The following is a 22,235-nucleotide window of genomic DNA, read 5'->3' as shown; positions in this document are numbered from 1 at the left end:
ACACACTCAATAAACATGTAAATACGGGATCACACACACTGTGATCTGACTCAGCACACATGGCGTTAACACGTCTTCTCTCTCTTAACATAACAAGGTGGATGGCAGGATGAGCTACGGGAACGACGCCCTCATGCCCGACCAGGCCTACAGCTCCGCTCCTATGGACCCAGGCCTTGACGGGCTGGGTTTCATCCACCCTGAAAGCTTTAACCAGCCCAACACTGAGAACCACGGTAAAACACACACACACACACACACACAATTGTACTCCCTTCAAAAGGCTAATCGTGAACATTACATTTCTTCACAGTTGAGCCTGTCGATGCTCGGCCAGTTCCAGATAGAGGACTACCCACACGCCCTGGTAAGTATTATTAGTTCACCGACGTCTAGTGTCGAACAGAAAAACAAACAAAAAAATCAATTGGAAATAATGTAAAGTCAAACTTTGTGTACCATAACATTTGTTGTTGTTGTTGTTGTTATTAATTGCAAATGTAATATTTTGAGTGTCCCGCCGCTCACCCAAAGTCAGCTGTGGTAGGCTTTTAAGCAAATTCCACGTATTTTTCTTAACCTTAGCATTTTCAAGCATAAAAATGTTGAAATTAATTAAAATACAGTTATGACATTCAGCAGACACATTCAAAGACAATATGTAGTATTCAACAATGGTCGTTAGGTGTCAGTAATGTTACACTGATGAGACAATAGCCACCGCAGGAGGTACCCTATGCTAATGTGTTGTGTGTCTATTAGTGATGGGTAGATGAGACATCACGTGTCGTTTCGACGCAGTGACACACTGTATTGACACTGTATTGACACTGTGTTGACACTGTGTTGCTGAACACTGACACCTGGTGGACTTAAAAAATCCCTGCAGGAAACATAGTTGACAGACTCAACTGACACTGATTTGATGACCTATTGTATCCAATACCGTCATTTACGTATTTGCATTCACATTTTCTTGTTCCATATATGTAATTTAATTAAAAATCCACTTTGATATTTGAGACACAGTGGATAAATTAAGTGAACATCTGTCATAATGTCAAAACCTCAGTGAAAGTGCTGTGAATGACAATGACAATGGACTCGTTTAAAGATTTTTATTTTTTTTTTAAATGAGTTTCTCCAGTGTTTTGTAATTCAGTCTATTTCGTTTCTTTGACGCAATTTCTCCTGCTTTGGGGAATATGCGTTCGCAAGGCACAGAAGATGCTGGTGTGCATAGAAACTGGTTCGCTAATAAAAACAAATGAGGGAAAGTGGACTGCATACTCTTCCAATAATGATGTAGGTCCTCGGTACGTTGAATGTTACCAGATATTAAGTAACGTTCCACTTCTGAGTTCGCATCTGTGTTGCTGGACCCATCACTAGACAATTCTGTCGCACAAATGCGACATTTTACCTGCAAAAAAATAATATGAATAATAAACCAAGAGTTATTTTGAAAATAATTTCACTAGAACAGAATATTTGGAAAATATGACAAGAAGTGGGTAAAATGAGGAGATTGATATAAATACCTTATTTTTCGGCAGAAGGTCAAATTGATCCCACGCGGCAGAAAATTTACGTTTTCCATAGAGGTCCTCCATTGTTGACTGCAATATTCGCCAAGCAATGAACGCGTCAATAACTCAATGCTCGTTTTGCTCTTCCATCCTATTGACAGATGCGCTTCCTTATAAACACAGTTTGGCGCGCGACTGCCGTGTCGACACAGTTCCGGCATTGGTCACGTGACTATCTTAAAGCGGTACGCGCACCGACACAGGGTTTGCCCTGGGAGCTCGGCACACGCATCGGCGCATCTGTGTTGCTGGACCCATCACTAGTGTCTATATTGTGTCTTACTTATGCCTTATATCTTATCTTATTGTGTCTACTATATTGGGTAATTTGAATGTAAAGATGACCATAGGGGTGTCACGTCATGTATTGAGGGCTCTAATAATGTTGAAAACCGTATTTAGAAGGTTGTAAAAAGGTTTTCAATGCACTTACTACGAAAATATTCCATTTATAAATATGGAATCCGACTTCGCAGAAATTCCCTTATCACGGTTGGGTCTGGAACCAATTAACCGCGATGAATGAGGGATTACTGTCGTGCATTGGAATTCTCAAACTGTGGCACGAGTACCACTGTTGGTACTCGGGTTCCATCTAGTGGTACGCAGAAAAAAGTTGTAAACACCATTGGTGTAGTGTACAAGGATTTATGTTACCATCTGTTCGGTAAAAAAGTATTCCAAGCCTCTCCTGTGTTGTAGTAAGTTCTATTTCCCGTTCTATGTTTATCATCACTCTTTGTTCTTCCAACCCCTCCACCCCAAGTGTCTGCCCTGAAGCCAGAACAGATGCCCCAAGTGCGGCTGGAGCCCAAGGAGAGGCAAAGTGCTGGCTATGAAGTCCACCATCAAAAACTGGTACAAAAAGCAGTCAGAATTCTGCACCACTTCACAGGAATGTCATTGGATTCGTTTACACTCATGAACTGTCTATTTTATTTATTTATTTAATGTCAGGTGTTTTTTGCTGAAGACGTGGGCTCCAATAAAGGCGCCATCATCGGGCTGATGGTGGGAGGCGTTGTCATAGCGACCGTCATTGTCATTACCTTGGTGATGCTGAGGAGGAAGCAATACACGTCTATTCATCACGGCGTCATCGAGGTAAAGGAATGTCGTGAATGCCCTCTTTCCTCAAATAGTGACCTTCCTTAGCGCGATGTGGCGAGGACTGAGGAAATATGGTAGAGTTAAGAGTGTAACAATTCATATTCAATTCATATCGCGATTCGTGGTTGCCGATATGATTCAAGGACAATATTGGTTCATTTAGAGCGATAGGATTCGGTCACATTTTAGCCAAAAAGTCAACCAGTGTGACTGTGAAATAAACACCTGGATAATGGACAGTGCAGGTGAAGTTTTGTAGAATCCTGTCGTTCCCGTTGGGAATCAGGTATAAATTAATTATGGATATACACTTGGAATACATTTTCAATAAAAGTGCAAGAGCTGACGTTACCTTTGCGCTGCTGCTGTAGCGGGAACAAGAGGTGCCTGGACGGTCAGCGTTGTGTAAAATCCCAGATTTCAAACCCCATATAAAATACATATCCTGCAAACAGCGAGCGACTTATTTAGAACATGGTGGCTTAATTATTTATTGCTCGCAAGATTGCCCTCTGCCACCCGCCATGTTACATTTTGTTTTTTTCTGGTGCGTGGCGATGACGTCACAGGCAGAATTGAGTAACGTTGAACGTCTTTCTCATTAAAAGTCCTAAAAAAACACACATCCATGTAAAGCCTGTCGTGCTTAAATCCAGTGCTCTATTTCCTACTAGCGATGCATTCGATTGATTACCCTTTAAATATTAGATCGATATATGCAACTTGCCAACACAGATCGATGTACAGTGGTGTGAAAAACTGTTATTTCTTGCATGTTTGTCACACTTAAATGTTTCAGATCATCAAACAGATTTAAATATTAGTCATTGACAACACAACTGAACACAAAATGCAGTTTTTAAAAGAAACGTTTTATTATTAAGGGAGAAAAAGATCCAAAGCTACATGTCCCTGTGTGGAAAAAGTGATTGCCCCCTAAACCTAATAACTGGTTGGGCCCCCCTTAGCAGCAACAACTGTAGTCAAAGGTTTGTGATAACTTGCAATGAGTTTCTTCCAGCGCTGGGGAGGAATTTTGGCCCACTCATAGACAGACATTCTCCTTCAGGATTTTTTGGTAGACAGCAGAATTCATGGTTCCGTTTATCACAGCAAGTCTTCCAGGTCCTGAAGCAGCAAAACAGCCCCAGACCATCACTCTACCACCACCATATTTTACTGTTGGTATGATGTTCTAAACTGAAATGTGGTGTTACTTTTAGGACAGATGTAATGGGACACACACCTTCCAAAAATTTTAACTGTTGTCTCGTCAGACTACAGAGTATTTTCCCAAAGGTCTTGGGGATCATCAAGATGTTTTCTGGCAAAATTGAGACGAGCCTTAATGTTCTTTTTGTTCAGCAGTGGTTTTGGTCTTGGAACTCTGCCATGCAGGCCGTTTTTGCCCAGCGTCTTTCTTATGGTGGAGTCATGAACACTGACCTTAAATGGGGCAAGTGAGGTCTGCAGTTCTTTGGATGTTGTTGTGGGGTCTTTTGTGACCTCTTGGATGAGTCTTCGCTGCACTCTTGGGGTCATTTTGGTTGGCCGGCCACTCCTGGGAAGGTTTACCACATGTTTTGGCCATTTGTGGATAATGGCTCTCACTGTGGTTGGCTGGAGTCCCAAAGCTTTAGAAATGGTTTTATAACCTTTTCCACACTGATAGATCTCAATTAATCTCACTTAAGTTATGTTTTAACTTAACTTAAGGGAGGGGGGGGAACAGGACAGTCACTTTTTCACACAGGGCCATGTAAGTTTGGATTTTTTTTCCTCCCTTAATAATAAAACGTTTTTTCATTTAAAAAGGGCATTTTGTGTTCAGTTGTGTTGTCATTGACTAATATTTAAATTTCTTTGATGATCTGAAACATTTAAGTGTGACAAACATGCAAAAAAAAAAGAAATCTAGAAGGAGGGAAACACTTTTTCACACCACTGTCGTTGGACCGTAGGAATGTAAATGGATACATCGATGTAGTAGATGGATTGTTACACCCCAAGGTCGAGTGCACATGTAAAGGCGTTTTTTGTGTGTGTGTGTTTGCGTTCTTTAGGTGGATGCGGCGGTGACGCCGGAGGAGCGTCACCTGGCCAAGATGCAGCAGAACGGCTACGAGAACCCCACCTACAAATTCTTTGAGCAGATCCACAACTAAACAAAATCAGCCTCCTCTCCCCCTCCCGCTCGCAGGTTCTGTTCCGTTGTCTTGCTACTCTTGAGCTTTTCCGAAGGGCGAGACCGCTTTCAGCGTTGGATGGGGACGAATCTTTGTAGTTGCAAGTGAAGGAGACGTGGAACAAAGCCGTGTGTGAATCCCTCAATTTGCACAAAGTCTAACACTCATTTAGCCAGACAAGGGTACCCCGTGTCACCTGCACATCTCAATCACATGAACCCTTGCAGTGTTTGTACTCGACAACCTGTTGACTGACTGTAGATCTGTCTAGAAATATATGAAGAATATCGTGTCATTACAGCACTCGCCGCAAAACATTTCAAGTTTGTTTGAAAAACACACATAAGAATGAATCGTTGCTGTTTTTTCGAGTGTAATGTATAAAGAAAGAAATTAGCTACATAGCTACATACAAGTCTACATAGTGCATGGCGGCAGTAAAAACAAGGCCGGGTTCAGGGGGGTCCAAAGTTTTTCCACCGAGGGCCGCATACAGAAAAATGAACGGACACAATAAGAGATGCTAGAACCAATGTAGGTCAACATAAGCTAAGCTACCTGTACAAAACATCCATCAGTGTTTATCTCATTCAAAATGGACTCATTTTATTTTGACACGATGCCGTGCTTTGGACACCCCCGTCTTAGATCTCTTGGCAGGATTGTACATTTCCAGTGTCTTTTCTTTGTGACCTTGTGCGATATGAAGAGGAAGAAAAATATTCAAGTAGCTTTAAACTGCCCTTTTTGTTTCTAAAAATCTCCATGCTTCACCGTTGCTTTAGCTGCATGGGCAAAGAATACAAATACTATATGTAATATATGAACTTGTATCAGTATCCGAAAGGAAGATGATTTTGTTCAACTGTTTGCGTTTTATGCACTCTTGTCCTTATTTTTTGTTGTTTTTGGGGAAAAGTCAAATTGTTATCACCACAAAATAGTGACTATTATTGCTGACAAACACTTATTGGCCTAGTGGGGGCGTACTAGGGTGAGATAATCATCGCCATCATTCCAGATAAATCATTCCATTGTCCGTTATTGATTGTACATTGGTTGTTAGGGGCTCAGGTGGCCCGTTTTTTTTTTCTTCATTTTTTATGATTATTTAGGACAACAGTGGAACCTCCTAAGCTGAGCACAAACTGAATTGGAGGCACTTTTCCCCACAAAACATAATGCAAATAGAAGTACAGTCATCTCTCCTTCATCACGGTTAATTAGTTCCACACGTGAATTTCCGCCAAGTAGGATTCCTTGTTTATAAATGGAATATTTTCGCAGTTCGAGCATAAAAAATAATTATGGATTACATTTTGTAGAGTTTGGAAGGCACCCAGTGCGCTTCGCAATGAAGCGAACCCATTATTCATTCACTCCTCAGTCACACACTGTTGGTGGTTATCTACATCCGTAGGCACAGCTGCTCTGGGGTAGTCTGACAGAAACGTGGCTCCCAATTCGCTCTCCAGTTCTTCAACCACCGCCAAACATTCATTCACAAAAACCTGTTTACAACCTTCTAAATACAGTTGTTAACATTATCAGAGCTTTCTAGACATAAAATAACACCCCTACAGTCACATTTACAGTCGTATTACCCAATATAGTAGCTGTAGGTGTAGACTCACATATGATAGCATTGGGAGAAGTCCTTGTTCCTTTTTACTTGCGGTTTCTGCATAGTATTCCCTGTGGTGGCTATTGTGTCATCAGTGTAACATTACTGACACTTGACCAGTGTAGAATACTACAGATCATAATGCATCTTTCAATGCATTTCTAAATGCCTTATATTTGCGTTTTGATTAGTTATTAGTCATTTTTATGCTTGAAATGTAGGCCGAAAATACTTAAACTTTACTTAAACATGCATAATTTTCAATAATAGGCCGAAGTTGTGTGGCTAGGGATTACTGTAGTCACTGCCGGCGTCAAACTGGTCATCGTCAAACCATTATCAACTGTACGGGAATGTTTTAACTAAAATTCCTGGCATTGTTCAAATGTAAAATAAAACTAAATTAAAACTGCTCACAGTTTGAAGACAAATATTTAGCACGGTAACACAAAAAAGTGCAGTTTATTGACAAGCGCGTTCATTATGCTAGTCATTAAAAAGTGTGCTTCCGAGCTGCATGCTGTTTACATTTGCTCTGCCTGGTAACGTTTTGACCAGAATGTAAGATAAGCCTGAATGCAAGACATCTCTTGTCGCTTGTTTTTGGAAACACTTTTTTTTCTACATAACTGGTAGACTGCAAAAGGGAGAAAAAAAAGGATACAGTAATCCCTTCTCACTTCACAGCTTCACTCTTAACACAAGGTTTCCCCCCCAAAAAAATCCTGCTATTTCAGGGTTGAATACATACAGCCTATTAGTCAAAACATATGCATATTTAAGCAAATGTATTTTGGGCTAAATGAACTAAAATCCAAATACAGTATAAGGCATTCAGAAGATGCTGTGATGATATGTAGTAGTCTACACTGGTCACGAGGGGTCAGTAATTTTACATTGATAGGTACATAGGTGTCACTTCATGTGTAGATGTTCATGTGATGTTAAAATCCGTATTTAGAAGGTTGCAAACATGTTTTTTTTTGCTCGGACTCACTTGTAGAGAGAGAGAAGCAGTTTGGCGTCACCTGTTGGTTTGCTAAAGCTCTAGACCCTGTATATCAGACTACCTGTCTTGATCAGACTATTTGGACCAATGCTGTAATTGTTTTGCTCAGCCGGACCCTTTCCTTTGTCGCATTTCTGGTTCTGTGGTTATCACCTATCATCTTTGGAAGTTCCACTGTATAAGATTGATTTTAACGCCCCATCTTCACTTTCCCCGTCTTGTTTCGTCATTCTGCATACGTAGCGTCCTGTTTTCAGTGTCTGAATACAACACATATCACATCCCTACACTGACATGTGAATTGAAGCTCTTATTCAGGTGAATGTTTTAAAAGGAGGAACCCCCTTTTTGCTGTGTATTTAAATTAACCATTTGCTTCAAAGGTTTCTACTTCCATATCATGAATAAAATTTTGAATGTATATGTGTATGGCTGACTTTGTGAATGAATGACCACATCGCAGAAAAACTGCTTGCCACTTTATTCCCCCTTTGTGGACATTTTTTTTTAAAAAGGGTCCAAAAACGTAACGGAACATAGACTAAAATAAAAATACAAAAAGGGTCTTTCTATAAAAGGAAAAAATATGAAAATACACATGTGGTCGCAGCTATCAAAAACATGAAGCGTGGGTGTATATACAGTGGGCTGTTGGACGCTACGGACGAGGAAGACGAGTTAACATGAGTTCAGTCACACTCAAGCATTCATCTCTCCATAACCGCAAAAATGACATTTACCCTCCTGTCCACTTTCAAAAGCTCAAACAAACTCTGCGTGTCAGGAAGGTCAAGAGTTCATAAGTGGAGTTTTTACTGGAGTTGAAGGCCTTCAACTGTCCTTGTCCATCGCGGTAGTGGCCAGCGTCACCGTGGTGATGGGCTGGTGGTGCATCTGAATCCGCGACATTTTCTTCTGCTCGCATTCTGTTACCAGGTTGTTGAGCTCGGAGGCACTGTAGCCGATCAGAGTCCGCAGGTCGCACACAAATTTGTAGACGAAGCGCTTGCCCTGCACCTTGCTGATCATGTCGCCGTCGTAGTAGTACCTGCGTGAACGTGCAACGTTAGGTACAGTACAAGTGAGTGACGGAATTCATGTTTGTGCAGTGGCGGCCTCGGACCTTGTCACTACAATTGTCGTGCATGAGTGTAGGCGAGACAATTATCCTGCTACGCACTTGTGTTGCTAGCGAGCGAGACGAGTCCTTATACAAACTACTATACAAACTGTACACTGACTACTCTTAAGTAGTTTCCTTCCTATTGTATTTGTATTGTGTGTATTTGTATTTCTACATATGGTCATGTGGCCAAAAATATCGGCATGCCATTGATGCCAATGTTTTTGCCCATGTCTGTATAAATTGAGCTGATTTGGTTGTTTCATACAGGCATGGCCAAAAACATTGGCATCTTTATACCAATATTTTTGGCCATGACAATTTGTTTTGCTTTCATGTTTCTTACTCACTTGTCTCTCCTACCGCATCCATTACAATAACACGCACATGCACCATGGCCAATTATGCAAATTAGATGATGATGATGTCACTAGGCCCCACCGCAAATAGATTGCAGTCCTGTGGGAAACACTGTTCCTTAAGAAGATGTACACCAATATGCTGAACTGTGACGTGTGTACTCTATTGAGATCTAATATGAAGCACTGTTGTGTTGAAATAGAAACAAACCTGAGGGCTCTGCTAAGTTTCTCGTAGTTCATGGTGGGCTTGTTCTTGCGCTGGCCCCACTTTTGTGCAACCAGCTCGGGTTGGTTGAGTTTGAACTCCCCTTCCTCGCCCACCCAGGAGATGCAATCCCTGGCGTCTTTGTCCGTCAGTAACTCCAGCAGGAATTGCCACAACTGGATCTGGCCGTTATTGCCTGGAACCACAGGACAGACACACACACACACACACAGTTAAAATGCATTTACTGTGAACTCCATTTTGGGGTGACCTTTTATTGTGGCCTCTCTAAGGCACACCTGTGTAATAATCTGGCTGTTTTATCATTCATTCATTCATTTTCTATGCCGCTTGTCCTCACTAGGGTCGTGGGCGTATGCTGGAGTGGCGAGGTGCACCCTGGACTGGTCGCCAGCCAATCGCAGGGCACATACAGACAAACACGCAATTCACGCTGTCGTCAAAGGGTGAGATTTACTTTACAGTGGTTGCCCTATTTTTGCACATGTATGTCTGACAATTAAGAATGTTCCTTAAAACATTGCCTGTACAGTTAATAAAGGTGTTATGAAGGCCACAGCTTGATCCTGGACCTGATGAATGCTACTTCCGTTATTTCCTAGGAGAAATACTGTATGTTCTACTGTACATTCCAATCCAGGGGGTACAAATGTCATCATCAATACATGACAAAGAGACACATCGTAGCGTGGGCGTACCTGTGCGGTTGCCAGGTGAGCTGCGCTCCTCTCCAGAGATGCGAGGCGCTCGGGGTCCGCGGTTTTGCTTCAGCACCTTAATGGCAGTGGGCGTGCTGACTTGAGCCGGGATTATCTGCACAGCTAGGGAGCCAGGGGAGGGCGACAGAGAAGATTATTCACCAATCACAGAGTAACATGACGTCTTTTTGAAAAACTGTGTGACTAATATGGGTGTCACACGAACTCGCGGGATTAAAAGGTGACAAGATTTCTCTTTCAGAAAAAAAACTTTCTCGTGGGCACGGGGACAATAAATGAAAATGAACTTGACCATTTTGCCAGCTTCAATATATCGATCGCCATGTGTGTGCATGTCTGTTTTCCTCGTCTCCTGCCTCCAAATAGGCAGGAAGAGAGTTCACTCTGGACATTGGTTTCACCACCTTGGCGCGTTCATTCCGTGGAACAACGGCATGAACGCAGTGAGCCCTTTTGTCAGTCATACAGTCTCTTTGTCTCAGTGGGTGAAGCCGGGGCCGCCAGCATACACAGAGAGTGCAGAAGAGTGTAACGGAGTAGAAATTAAAATAGTAGCTTGCAATATATTGTCTTTTTTTTTCTCTCATTGTACTTTTCTTAAAAGTAAAGTTAAAATCTCGTCTCGTAGAACCAACTTGTGTATCGTCATTGAGGTGAGTGCCTCGTGACATCCCTACTGATGAACAAAACTCACGTTGATCAATGGTGACAGTGGAATCCCCTCCGGACTGGTCCTGGCTCGCCAACACGTCTGAAATTCAAACAAACTAAGCAAACAAATCACAACCCCCCCCCCCCCACACACACACACACACACACACACACACACACACACACACACAAATCAATACTGTCATTGTTTACATTTGCGTAGCAGCTCGAGGTGACTCCACAGTATTTCTCCGTTTGGCACTTTCTGGAGGAATTCCTCTTGGCTGAAAGAGCAGAGGTCGCGACCTGGGATGTGAATGCTGCCGATTTCCATCTCGTCTATGTTGAACTCCTTCATCACCCATACAGCCCAATGGATCACCTGGTCTGCTGACCACAGGAGGGGATCTAAGAAGAGAGCGAGACCACCATGAACACAATAATACGGCTCTTCTTCCCATAATAGGCTAGCAAAGGCCTATGCTGTGTTTTGCTGGCCATGATGGAGGACCCTTCCCTTATTCCTCACCGTACGGTATGCCGAGTCGCACTTGCTCTTTGCGGTATCCTTCCAGTGCGGCTGCCCAGCGTGTGACCTGCTCCGAGGTCTCGTCGGACAGGCCGGACCGCTCCACGGCGATGAGCTGGCCCTCCTCCACCAAGGAGCTTTCCTCCCCGGCGGCATCCGGGTCAATCACCACCTCCACCGTCTCCACCGGCTTCACGATCTCCAAAATGTTCAACTTCTCCTCACCTGGACGAGATGGTGTGGGTGATTATGTTGAGTTCAAACTTCTGGGATTAGGAGACTTTGTAGATTGTGATCCAAAACAGCACCTGGTTTGGTAATAATCTGCATGCTGAGCTGCACTGTGCCGTCTGTTTTGACGCCCTGATCAAAGAGGCTGTGATCGGGGTGCAGCTGGAATGAAGAACACATCAGATAACATCGTTCAAAAGCGTAATCCTAGCAAGTAGAACGACATTTCCAGTGTATTCCCAGTGTATTTTCTCACCCTTTCAACCCTTCAACTTGCTTTGTTATGCTTACCTTCATCTTATTTAGTTATTATTATGTTAATTATTATACTTATGCCACGATCTCTGACACATCCGAAGTAAGTTCGATCAAGTGTAGACCAACTACAGCTTCTGCTTGCACTGCTCGGAGCGCCAACCGTCCACTATCAACGGTTTTCGAGAGGCTGCCACTTTTTTGCCTCATAAATGACACCAGGAGCGACAACGAGAGAGAGAGAGAGAGAGAGAGAGAGAGAGAGAGAGAGAGAGAGACTGACAAAGTGTGTGATGAAGGAATTATGAGGCTGTTCAATTGTGATGCTCTTTAAATTTAGCGTGTGCGGCTTACATATCGGTGCGCTCTATAGTCTGGAAATTAGAAGCAAAGTGGTACTACATAAGCAAATTATTTCTTTCAGATTCGTTGTGTGCAATTGCTATTATAAAACATAGATTCAATAGTTTTATTGTCATATGCACAGTAAAACAGGTACTTTTGCTATGCAATGAAATTCTTGTTCTGTTCATTCTCCCAAAAAAGAAAGAAAACAAGAAAATGAATAAGAACATAGGAAACATTATTACCAATAAATTAAGCAACAACAACCGAAGAGACATGAATACCAATGAATGAATGAATGAATGAATGAATAAATAAATAAGAGTTATTAGTGTGTGCGTGAATACAATATTAAACACACACAGTCTTACCTGAATGTCCTGCAAACAAATGTCATATGAATCCAGGGAGATCTGGATGCGCGGCTCCAAAAGCTTCTTCAAATTGCCCACTGGCTCATTGATGTCGATGTCTTGCTGAATCAGATCCGACGCCATGATGGTCTGTTCCTCCATGCTACCAGTCAGACAAGAAATGAATTGTAATTATAGTTTATGCCAAGGGAGAAGTATGGAGAAGAAACGTGTGCAAGCTTCCCCACCCTTCCTCCAAGCATCCTTGTTTTTCCTGTTCGTCGATCTCGATCTCTATCATCTCTTCTCCTTCGGCCTTTGACATGGTCTCAAGGGTCGTGCTACAGAACAGTGAAGGAAACATTGTTAGTTATGAATTATTGTAAAAACAGTACATTGTTTCAGTCACTTGTTTTTCCACATGTGTGCTTTGGGTTTGTTTAAAAGCAAGTCGCTGTGCTGTTTTGGGATAAAAAGCAAAAAGTGGGTGTTTTCTTTGGACAGTGATAAAAAAAAACAAAAAACATTCCTTTATACTTTCATTCAACTAAATCTCCTTGATCAATTAACTGTAGCTATACGTCGTATTTTTCTTATATAACCAGCCTATTTACCCAACAGCATGTCATTTTTGTCTTTCCCCACTTTTTGTATCACACATGACGTCTTTATTACGAGCACGAGTGAGTGGGCAGGCTCTGGGTTTTGACTTTGTAGATTAATGTGATTTCTGTTATTCAAGGTAGCTTTTATCATATGTAACACATCGTAAGACAGCCCCATTTTAATGTGACTGTGAGCGGGAGTCAAAAAGGTAGCGCCAAATCTGCCTGTGGCGGTCCAAATGTAACTGTGGCGGGATGAATGTATGGCGAAAACAATGCTGTATAAGTGGGCTATAACCAAATTGTTCTGAGGGTCATATTTTAAGAAAGCTGAGGTCAATGACCCTCTATATGACATGAGTGCTCTGCTGTAAAAATGTTCGTTGCGCCCAAGTTTTTGACTTAACATCAGGGTCTGATGTAATTCAAGGGCCTCATTTGTCCCATGGGCCGCCAGTTGAATGTCTGGCATAGTGTGCATGGTGTCTACAAGGCCCGTCAGCCTCCACTGGGACAGATGACCGCTTGTCTGCTTCAGCTGCGAACGTTTAGCAACACTCGAGGGCGAGGCTTTGTCGTCTTAAGGCCAAACGCTAGGCCCACCGCACACTAAAGTACACAAATGTCCACTAACGTGTAGTTAACACGTTGTGGGAATCACATTTGCCACGAACTCAACGTCAGGCCGAGCAGGTTAGTCGGTGACGCTGGTGAAGAGAGCCAACAAAGTTAGCAACATTCCCGAATGCGGTCGAAGGCGTGGGGCGAGGCAATCAGAAGAAACGCTTAACGATATCCTTTAAAAAAGAAACACGCCGTGTGTTTCAGACTTTAGAAAACAAAATACGGGCGTTAAATCACACTTTGGGAGTCTGAATGGGTGAAAGTTTTAGAAACGGAAATAGAATAAACGGAAACAAAACAGCATAGGGCAAATGGAAAGGAGCCGGAAATCCTGGCAAAGGTTTAACTGCGTTGATAGACTTCCGAGAGCAGCCCGGCTCAGCAAGGCACGCGTTTTTAAGAGGGTAATGTAAAAGTGCACGTAGCGCCTAATGTGTACATTTAAACTTAAATAAATCACTTTGTTTAACTATGATGGTGGATACAAGCGCGGCGTAAGTGCTGAACGGCGCCATTTATCATTTAACGACCATGCAGTAACTAGCCGAGTGTTTGTTGCAGACGGCTAAGCTAATACTCACCGCGGGTGACTTTCGACTTCCAAAGTCAAATTTACAGATCAGTGTATCTTCTAGGTGGTTAAATAGCGTTTATGGCGATCGTATGAACATTAAACGGAGTTCCGTTTCGAGCTTGTAAGCTAGGCGGCCTTACGCGCTAGGCTAACGACGGCTAACTTTGCTAAGCTAGCACAAAATAGCGGGAATAGACCAAGTGTGGCTAACAAAATGGACGCACTTTGTTATTCCACTTCGTCCAGGAAAGTAGACCATACCATACCTCGTAAACCCACAGGTCTTTGGGTAAAATGTTGAAATTGGATCAGTTTGGGGAGATAGGCTGAGTATATTCCCTCAGTCGAGGCGAACTTTTTGGTCACAACTACACACTCAACAGAGAGGAGGGCGGAGACTAACTGGTATGACTGAAGTTAGCCTCAAAAGTTGCCTGGAAAGCAAACACGACCTTCGGAACGTGTTTTAATTCATTAATCATATATACTAAGACGTATCAACCGATTCAAGCTGCAATTTGTGCATAAAATAGCATAAGAATCACGTGTTTGACAAAATGAGGAAGTCAAAAACAAGCTAGTCGACCAAACAGTCCACAAGTAGTCATAAGAAACCGAAAATGCTGCACAAAACCAGCGTGCAGTTTTTAAAAAGAAAAGTGTAATTGTAATATACGCATAACTATAACAATCCTATACACTGTGCCTGTGAAGCTTGCAACAGCCATTATCTATCAATAACGCGTTTGACAAAAGTAAGAAGTCAACAACACATTCCTTCACAACATGCTGCACCAAACACTGGCAATTCTTAAAGGATTATGAAGAGTTAGAATTCTACACATGCATAACAGTTATATCGCAATAATACACACACACACACACACACATATATATATAAAATGATAAAATGTATATAATAATGTGTATATATATATATATAATATACATTATGAAACGCTTAGCTGCATTCATATGCAGTGTCATATGAAAGTCGTGTTTTGACAAAATGAGGAAGTCTAAAACAAGCTCGTCAACAAGTCTACGTCTAAGTGGTTATAAATTTAAAAAAATGCTTCACGAGTGCAATTTTGAAAGGATTATGAATAAATGTTGAAATACATGCAATATATACAACAATCCTGTACACTACTGCTGTAAAACGTTTTAAGAGATTAAAACTGCATTTTCTATACCCGTTATTATATGTAAATCATGTTTGACAAAATGAGGAAGTCAAAAGCAAGCTACTCAACAAGGCAGTCCGCCCCACCGAGTCATGATCATCATGTCAAAGCAAATGCTCCACAAAACGAGCACATAGTTTTTACACGGTGAAGAATATCCATCCGTATACACTCCTGACAAGAACACAAATAGTGTGTGAATCGGTCTGCTCTTGTGTTGTCTTGTGTGTCTGGAAGATGCTAACTCAATAAACATTGATTATGTGCCATATGTTCTCTGTGCTCTCTTGTGTATGTCAATATTTTAATGCAAAACATGAAGGTAATTTCATTGCAAATAGTCACACACCCCCAACTAACTGCAACCTCAAGCATCTGTTAATTAATGTAATCTTTCCACGTTCATAGTTTTGAGAGCGTTCTGATCCATTAGGTTTACAATCATGTTTTGGTTATATATACAGTTTTAAGTCATCTTCATTTAATATTTTTCTAAGTTCACAACGACTCTTATTTTGAAGTCCACATGGCAGCCTAAATGGACCGTTGGTGCACATTTCCGGTACAAACTCATTCAAAATAAGCACGTTGAAACATTGCTTCAGTTAAAAATATAATTTTAAAATATACAATGACTATAGTTTCTTACTAAGACAGAATATTTTGAGAGTAATTCGGTAGCCGTAAATAGCAAATAGTGGCTTCAAACGAATGGGAATTTATGAGAAATCATATTTATAGTCCCCATGTTCTCTGTTAGTTGTCAGCTTCAGTTGTTTTCACGTGTATCCATAGTTGCTTGATTTAAGCGCGGCATTGTTCGTCTTAAATGTAAATCGTTCGCGTTGGTGGTGTTCTTTTATTGCGAAAGGAGTCGAACAGGAAAGCGTGTTGCTGGTTGGATACAGGCGAGCCAAGATGGCGGAGTACTTGGCGTCGATTTTTGGGACAGAGAAAGACAAGTAAGTACTGTGAAGCTTTTGCTCTTTTGTAAACCTTTCGCTGCACACTTGAAGCCAGCGCATGCACTCACGTTTGTAAATATATAGTGGTTAATTTAAGAATTCCAGTTTATTTAGTGGCTAGTGCTAGCTATAGCTTGCTAGCTAGCCAGCCAACAGTAGCCGCTAGCTTAACGCCACGCCGCTAGTGTTTCATGGCCCTGTAGCAACAACGTGGAGAACAGTGCTAGAATGCAATCATAAGATAACATTAGTATTGTCAATTTAAAAAACCCGTAATTTCCTACAACCGGAAGTGGTCATTTTCGTTAGAATAGGCGCGTAACCGGCTACGATCTATTGGAGCCTTTGTTCAATGAAAAAGCATATAGCACACCATGTAGCATCACGACACTATCAACATACCCGTACGGTAAAGTCAATCAAATATATCCTCAAATGATTTTCTACTTCCCTCGTTAGATTTGATTCCGTCTAATTAAACATTTTTTCTTTGTCATTAAAATTCAGTTCCTATTTCTATACGCGCCGTGTTATCGGTTTTGATACATTGCCGCAATATCAGTACATTAATTGATTTTAATGCATGATGTATCTTTTTAATTCCTAGTCTTAATTTGTTAAATGGATTCATTACCAAAGTTTGACACTTCTAATCTAATGGATTCTTCTCATAACTTAGTGCTCATTTTCATTGTCTCTTGGCTTTCTCTCACCAGAGTCAACTGCTCTTTTTACTTTAAAATTGGTGCCTGTCGACATGGAGATCGCTGTTCTAGACTACACAATAAGCCGACGTTCAGCCAGGTAAATTGGTCATTTAGTTTCCTTCTACTGTACTTTGACGCACAATGATTTAGGTTTTCTGTTTGGTGAATGCAAGTTGTCATCTGGCACTTACAATATTGTTTCAAGTCGTGTTTCAAGTTCATGTGCACCACAGCCACAACATTAAGTGCATGTCCAGCCATTCATTCATTCATTCATCACCTTTACCCGCCGTGTGTTGCAGACCATTGCACTCCTGAACATTTACCGCAACCCTCAAAACAGCGCCCAGTCTGCTGATGGCCTCACCTGTAAGTCTCCTGTCCACATCTTGATATTAACTCAAATGTGAATGTCTTGTGTAACTGGTTGTTGCTCTCTGCTATTACCACTAGGTGCCATCAGTGACATGGAGATGCAGGAGCATTATGATGAGTTCTTTGAGGTAACTTGAAGATTGATGCTCCTTACTTTTGCTTCCAACCAACCCTGTTGTTTTTAGCAGTTAGTGGTTTTAAGGTCATGGGTCGGCTTGTTTTCAGGACAGTTTCGAGAACAACACGCAAGACATGAAGTCAGTACTGCCAAAAATAATTGTTTAATAACATGATTTAATTAAGTTAAAAATGTTCAATGTAATTAAAGCGCGACCATCATGCCAAGCCACGCATCCCTGCAGGTAAACGTAGGCATAGTGCAGCGGTCACACACAGTCTGACGCTCTCTTCTCACTTTATTCTGACCTATACACAAATCGCCAACTAGCAAACATGGCTGTCATTGTCCACCACACGCGCACGAGATGCACTTCCGGACACACCGAATGCCGTGCATCACAACATCTTTTACTATGTGTCCGTGTGGTCTAAATAAACAGAAAGACAGGGTGAATATTCTTACCACTAACACTCAAAGTAACTCACTCGTGATGTAAAACAATCAAACTCACTTAGTGGTTCATGTAACGGCCACCACCGATGAGCACCTCCCAAAATAATTGTCTTTCTTCATGTGGAAGTACAATTTGCTATAAATGCATTCAAAACGTAAATGAAACTCAAATGACGTGGTGTCTTTGAACGAAACCCCTCGTTACACGGTTGGAGTGTGATGGGCTTCACACACACGCCTCCAGTCCATTCGTTTTCGATGGAACCTGCGCGACAGGGCTGTTATAGCGAGTCTTCGTCATGCCAAACGACACGCAACTTTTGTGCTTGTGCATGTAGTCGTGCACAGGCTGGCTTGCGACGCGATCCCAGGAAGTTTGAAAAAATTTTCAACGTTTCATCGCCGTCCGTCGCCCATACTTGAATCTTGAATCAGCGGGACTTTGATTGACCGACCAATGAGCAGACCGGATGCTATTCGGTACTCTCTTGCAGGTAAATATGGAGGAAAATATATTTGCCATGTCAGATTTTCCGGCGCTATCGGACATTTCTAAAGAAGAATATAGAGATATAAACAAAAAAGCAGTGGCATGGGAACTTGTTGGCGCAAGAGTAAGCATGTCAGGTAAGTCTACGCGGACATTTATTTAATCTAATTTTTATCTCCGATACTAGCAAGAGTACTCCATCAACAACGGCTGCTTTTTTTTTTTTTTTTTTTTTTACTCTGAACTGCTTTAATACCCCAAATTTCCCTCCAAAGCTGGCAGCCAATCAGAACCGTGGGAGACTGGTAATTCGCTCTGGATGTGAGTGTGCTGCTCACTGATGTTGCTGACCGCAGCCGCTCGTCGCCTCCCGTGTGCGGGGGTTTTGTAAGCGTTGGTGATGAGTTTTGCGAATCGTGGTTGTTTGTCGCCTCCGTATGTGCAGCCCATGATTTGAAATGTTTAAAGCAGGGGTCACCAACGTTTTTCCTTGTGAGAGCTACTTTTACAAAATGAAAATGGCCAAGAGCTACTCATTTTTGTAACATTTATTTTCAGAGCTTATTTTAAACCCAAACAAAGCAAATATGCTTGTTTTACCAGAACATGAACAAAATGCTGTTGTCCACAACTCACATTTTGTATTTCAGAATGCATTTCTTTCTACTGTTCTTTCATTATTAACTGAAAAGCAGGCTTGCGGGCACCTCATGTGGTCGGCTACCTGGTGCCCGCGGGCACCACGTTAGTGACCCCTGGTTTAAAGAGACAAAGACTGCATGTGTGGCAAAGAGTTGGTGTCTTTTAGCTTGATTTTAATTTTCAGTTCATTTGGAGCACACACTTTTTGTCATTTGTCACAATTACAGTTAAAATGGGCATATGTCAGACAGTTGCAAATGGTGATTAATTATGATTAATTTGAAAACTGAGAAATCTGATTAAAATGTGTAGTTAATCATTCAAGTGCAACAATCGGTCACAGTTTGAATTATTTATGTGCGTGTACTTACGATCAGGCAGTCATCACAGAGTGTCCTAACAAAGCTTATTCTTTTTCTCTTGTCTTCCTAGGAGGTCTTTACGGAGATGGAGGAAAAGTATGGCGAGGTGGAGGAAATGAACGTGTGCGACAACCTCGGAGATCACCTGGTGGGGAATGTGTACGTGAAGGTGAGTGTCAGAACTTTAAAATTACCGTACTGAGAAAAGAAAACCCTCATGAAACCTGCCATCATCTCCCTGTAGTTTCGCTGTGAAGAGGATGCCGAGAAGGCAGTGATCGACCTGAACAACCGGTGGTTCAACGGGCAGCCCATCCATGCTGAGCTGTCCCCTGTCACGGACTTCAGAGAAGCCTGCTGTCGGCAGTATGAAATGGGGTGAGTGCGCCATCACCAAACAAAGCATCTGATCAGTTGGTGTCTTGCTGACGACCATAGTAGACTCGCAGCTGGGACAGAACAGTGACTTACAGTCTCAGGGAAGAACATCTGGATCAGATTCAGAATAAATAGTCATCCCACCTTTTATAGTGGTCAATTGGTTCCAGACCCGCCCGCAATACTGTTAAGTTCATTTCCGCGTTACAAGATTCAGTGTTAATAAACACAGTGGGAGCATAGAAAACCTGTTTATGACTTTCTAAATATGGTTTTAAACATTATTAGAGTCCTGTAGACATGAAATAACACCCCTATACTGTAGTCACCATTACACTCCTATTATTCATGGTTTACATCGGATTGTACAACTATTCTGCTACAGGGACCAGTTGGTGTCAAATGTATTTCTTCTAAACTTAAGGGTTTCAAATGGAGTGGAGACAAAGGACAAAATAAGAAGCCACAAATTCACTACTTGCACACGGAATGGGAGGAGAATCTTTTTTTTTTTTCAGTCTGCATCCATGGCTGGCTACATGAGTGCAACGTAGGGCAGTGTAATAATAAGGATAGATGTCTCATGCATGTATCATTACTGATGCCTAGTGGCCAGAATACTACATATTACATGCATTTCAATACTTTTTGACTAATAATACGCCATAGTCTACCGGAGCGATCATTAATTAATTAATTAATTAATTAATTAATTTCTGAAAAAACGCCATATAGCGAGCGAGCAATAATCAAGCCGCGATATTACAACGGGCGACTGTAAATAGAGGAAGAGCAATTCAATTCCAGACTATAAGCTGCTACTTTTTTTAACATGTTTTGAACCCTGCGGTTTAAGCAGTGATGTGACTAATTTATGGCTAAAAGAACTACAGTTCCCATGGTGCTGAGAGTACAGAGTCAGGAAGTAATGAATTGGAGTAGTGAAGTGGAAGCTAAGATCACGTTTTGAAGTCTTGTGCAGCGATTGTGTTTTGATCTAAACAGATCATAAGTTTGGTCAAGTGTAGAATTACTACAGCTTCTGCTTGGACCGTGGCATGAAAACAAGCGTCTCACGTCTCATTCATTGGAGCTAATGAGTGACACCGGCAGCACAGAGTGTAGGTAGGAGTGCAAGGTTTATAGGTTATCTTTTTGTGTAAATATCCAATGTTACAACGTGGATACCTGCACATTATAGACAAGTGCGGCCTATATATGTATTAAAAAAATACATGCAATACAGTGGTGCAAAGGACTGATTCTTGAGCTAAACGTTATAGTATACGTTAATAGTAACAAAATGAAGTAACTGCAGTATTAATGATTTAGTTATATAGCAAACAATCTCTATTTCTTCATGGTTGCATTTTGTTACAATCCCTACAAAACATGATTTGTCGTCTCTGAATCACTCCAGCTGCTGGTTGCCACCAAGTATTGAAGTTCAGAATACCACAAGAAACAGTGGCTCTAATCTTGACACAAGCAAAGTCTACATAAACAGTTTAAATATTAAAAATTGGTCAATTGTAAAAAATGTTGAATTAGTTTTTTGTATTTAAACGTGTCATACGTTTGCATACAAGTCACAATTTTTGTTTTTGACTACAATGTTTAAAAACACTATATAATGACCACATCATTTGTATTAGTTTCCCCAGGCTAAGCAAGTTTTATCTACCATATTGACCTGAATATAAGATGATTGCTACTTTTCAAGACCCGTTGCATCTCTCTTGGTCACTTGTGTGTATGTGTGTGTGAGTGACGAGAAGAAAAGCTTGGACTTAAAGTAGGGAGAAGTTGTTTGGAGTCACTTGTTTTGCATGTACAAATCTAGACCCTGAATATATACCATCATGTATTTGTCATTAGGCCTGTTGTGGTTTTCTGTGTTTCCTCTACTCTAAAATCCACTGTCCCCACAGTGAATGCACTCGAGGTGGTTTCTGCAACTTCATGCATCTGAAGCCCATCTCACGCGAGCTGCGGAGAGAGCTGTATGGGCGTCGTAGGAAGGGGTACATGTCCATCCACGTGTATCTGATTTGAACGGTTGTTGGAAATCATATTCCTAATTTCCCTCTCCTTTTACACCTGCAGCCGTCACAGGTCCCGTTCACGCTCCAGAGACCGACGATCCCGCTCAAGGGACAGGGACAGGGATAGAGGCAGAGGTGGCGGCCGTGACCATGATAGACGCCGCTCCAGGGACAGAGAGCGCTCGGGACGCTTCTGAGCCACACAACCAGAACTACTTGCTTCCTTGTACCATCCTCACCATTTTTTTTTTGTTTTTTTTTAAGTTTGTACCCTCCAGTTCCCATGTGTATTGTAGGAAGAATGGTGGCAGATTTTTGAAGCTGTGACAGCTTTAAGTAACTTGTGTTATGTACTGAAATGACTTTCACCCCATTAAAATTTTTACATAACGTGA

The 22,235-nt window shown here is 41.7% G+C and overlaps 3 protein-coding genes across 5 annotated transcripts in view; 2 read left to right on the top strand and 1 right to left on the bottom strand.

Moving 5' to 3' along the window:
- Nucleotides 1-7,939, top strand: part of LOC129187618 (amyloid-beta A4 protein-like) — a 24,995-nt gene extending 17,056 nt beyond the window's left edge. For both annotated transcript variants that reach the window (XM_054787155.1, XM_054787156.1), the window contains 5 exons: nucleotides 98-236; nucleotides 314-367; nucleotides 2,356-2,447; nucleotides 2,547-2,693; nucleotides 4,763-7,939. In XM_054787155.1, the coding sequence (XP_054643130.1) occupies nucleotides 98-236; nucleotides 314-367; nucleotides 2,356-2,447; nucleotides 2,547-2,693; nucleotides 4,763-4,864 (534 nt within the window). In that variant the 3' untranslated portion in view covers nucleotides 4,865-7,939. The remainder of the gene's footprint in view (nucleotides 1-97; nucleotides 237-313; nucleotides 368-2,355; nucleotides 2,448-2,546; nucleotides 2,694-4,762) is intronic.
- gabpa (GA binding protein transcription factor subunit alpha) lies at nucleotides 5,778-14,582 on the bottom strand. 2 transcript variants are annotated; one of them, XM_054787164.1, is made up of 10 exons: nucleotides 14,382-14,582; nucleotides 12,561-12,653; nucleotides 12,331-12,475; nucleotides 11,437-11,521; nucleotides 11,129-11,353; nucleotides 10,813-11,007; nucleotides 10,643-10,699; nucleotides 9,928-10,050; nucleotides 9,212-9,404; nucleotides 5,778-8,566 (listed from the first exon to the last, which is right to left on the bottom strand). In XM_054787164.1, the coding sequence occupies exons 2-10, from the start codon at nucleotides 12,635-12,637 to the stop codon at nucleotides 8,350-8,352; spliced, it is 1,317 nt and encodes a 438-aa protein (XP_054643139.1). In that variant the 5' UTR covers nucleotides 12,638-12,653; nucleotides 14,382-14,582; the 3' UTR covers nucleotides 5,778-8,349. The 2 variants fall into 2 exon arrangements, with proteins under 2 accessions (XP_054643139.1, XP_054643140.1); XM_054787165.1 differs by lacking the exon at nucleotides 14,382-14,582 and adding an exon at nucleotides 14,123-14,289.
- Nucleotides 13,888-22,235, top strand: u2af1 (U2 small nuclear RNA auxiliary factor 1). The gene is made up of 8 exons (XM_054787171.1): nucleotides 13,888-16,264; nucleotides 16,984-17,071; nucleotides 17,277-17,343; nucleotides 17,428-17,477; nucleotides 19,488-19,586; nucleotides 19,662-19,795; nucleotides 21,727-21,819; nucleotides 21,902-22,235. The coding sequence occupies exons 1-8, from the start codon at nucleotides 16,221-16,223 to the stop codon at nucleotides 22,035-22,037; spliced, it is 711 nt and encodes a 236-aa protein (XP_054643146.1). The 5' UTR covers nucleotides 13,888-16,220; the 3' UTR covers nucleotides 22,038-22,235.

This window comes from Dunckerocampus dactyliophorus, chromosome 9, assembly GCF_027744805.1.
Source record: "Dunckerocampus dactyliophorus isolate RoL2022-P2 chromosome 9, RoL_Ddac_1.1, whole genome shotgun sequence".
NCBI classification, from domain to species: domain Eukaryota; kingdom Metazoa; phylum Chordata; class Actinopteri; order Syngnathiformes; family Syngnathidae; genus Dunckerocampus; species Dunckerocampus dactyliophorus.
This window is presented reverse-complemented; position numbering and strand designations above follow the sequence as displayed.

Coding starts and splice junctions, on each gene's coding strand:
- gabpa (XM_054787164.1), bottom strand. CDS start 12,637: ATGTCAAAGGCCGAAGGAGAAGAGATGATAGAGATCGAGATCGACGAA. Junction 11,522..12,330: donor TTTGTTTGCAGGACATTCAG/GTAAGACTGTGT, acceptor TCTTCATTCCAG/CTGCACCCCGATCACAGCCT. Junction 9,405..9,927: donor CTCACCTGGCAACCGCACAG/GTACGCCCACGC, acceptor CTGTGGTTCCAG/GCAATAACGGCCAGATCCAG.
- u2af1 (XM_054787171.1), top strand. CDS start 16,221: ATGGCGGAGTACTTGGCGTCGATTTTTGGGACAGAGAAAGACAA. Junction 17,478..19,487: donor ATTATGATGAGTTCTTTGAG/GTAACTTGAAGA, acceptor TTGTCTTCCTAG/GAGGTCTTTACGGAGATGGA. Junction 21,820..21,901: donor TATGGGCGTCGTAGGAAGGG/GTACATGTCCAT, acceptor TTACACCTGCAG/CCGTCACAGGTCCCGTTCAC.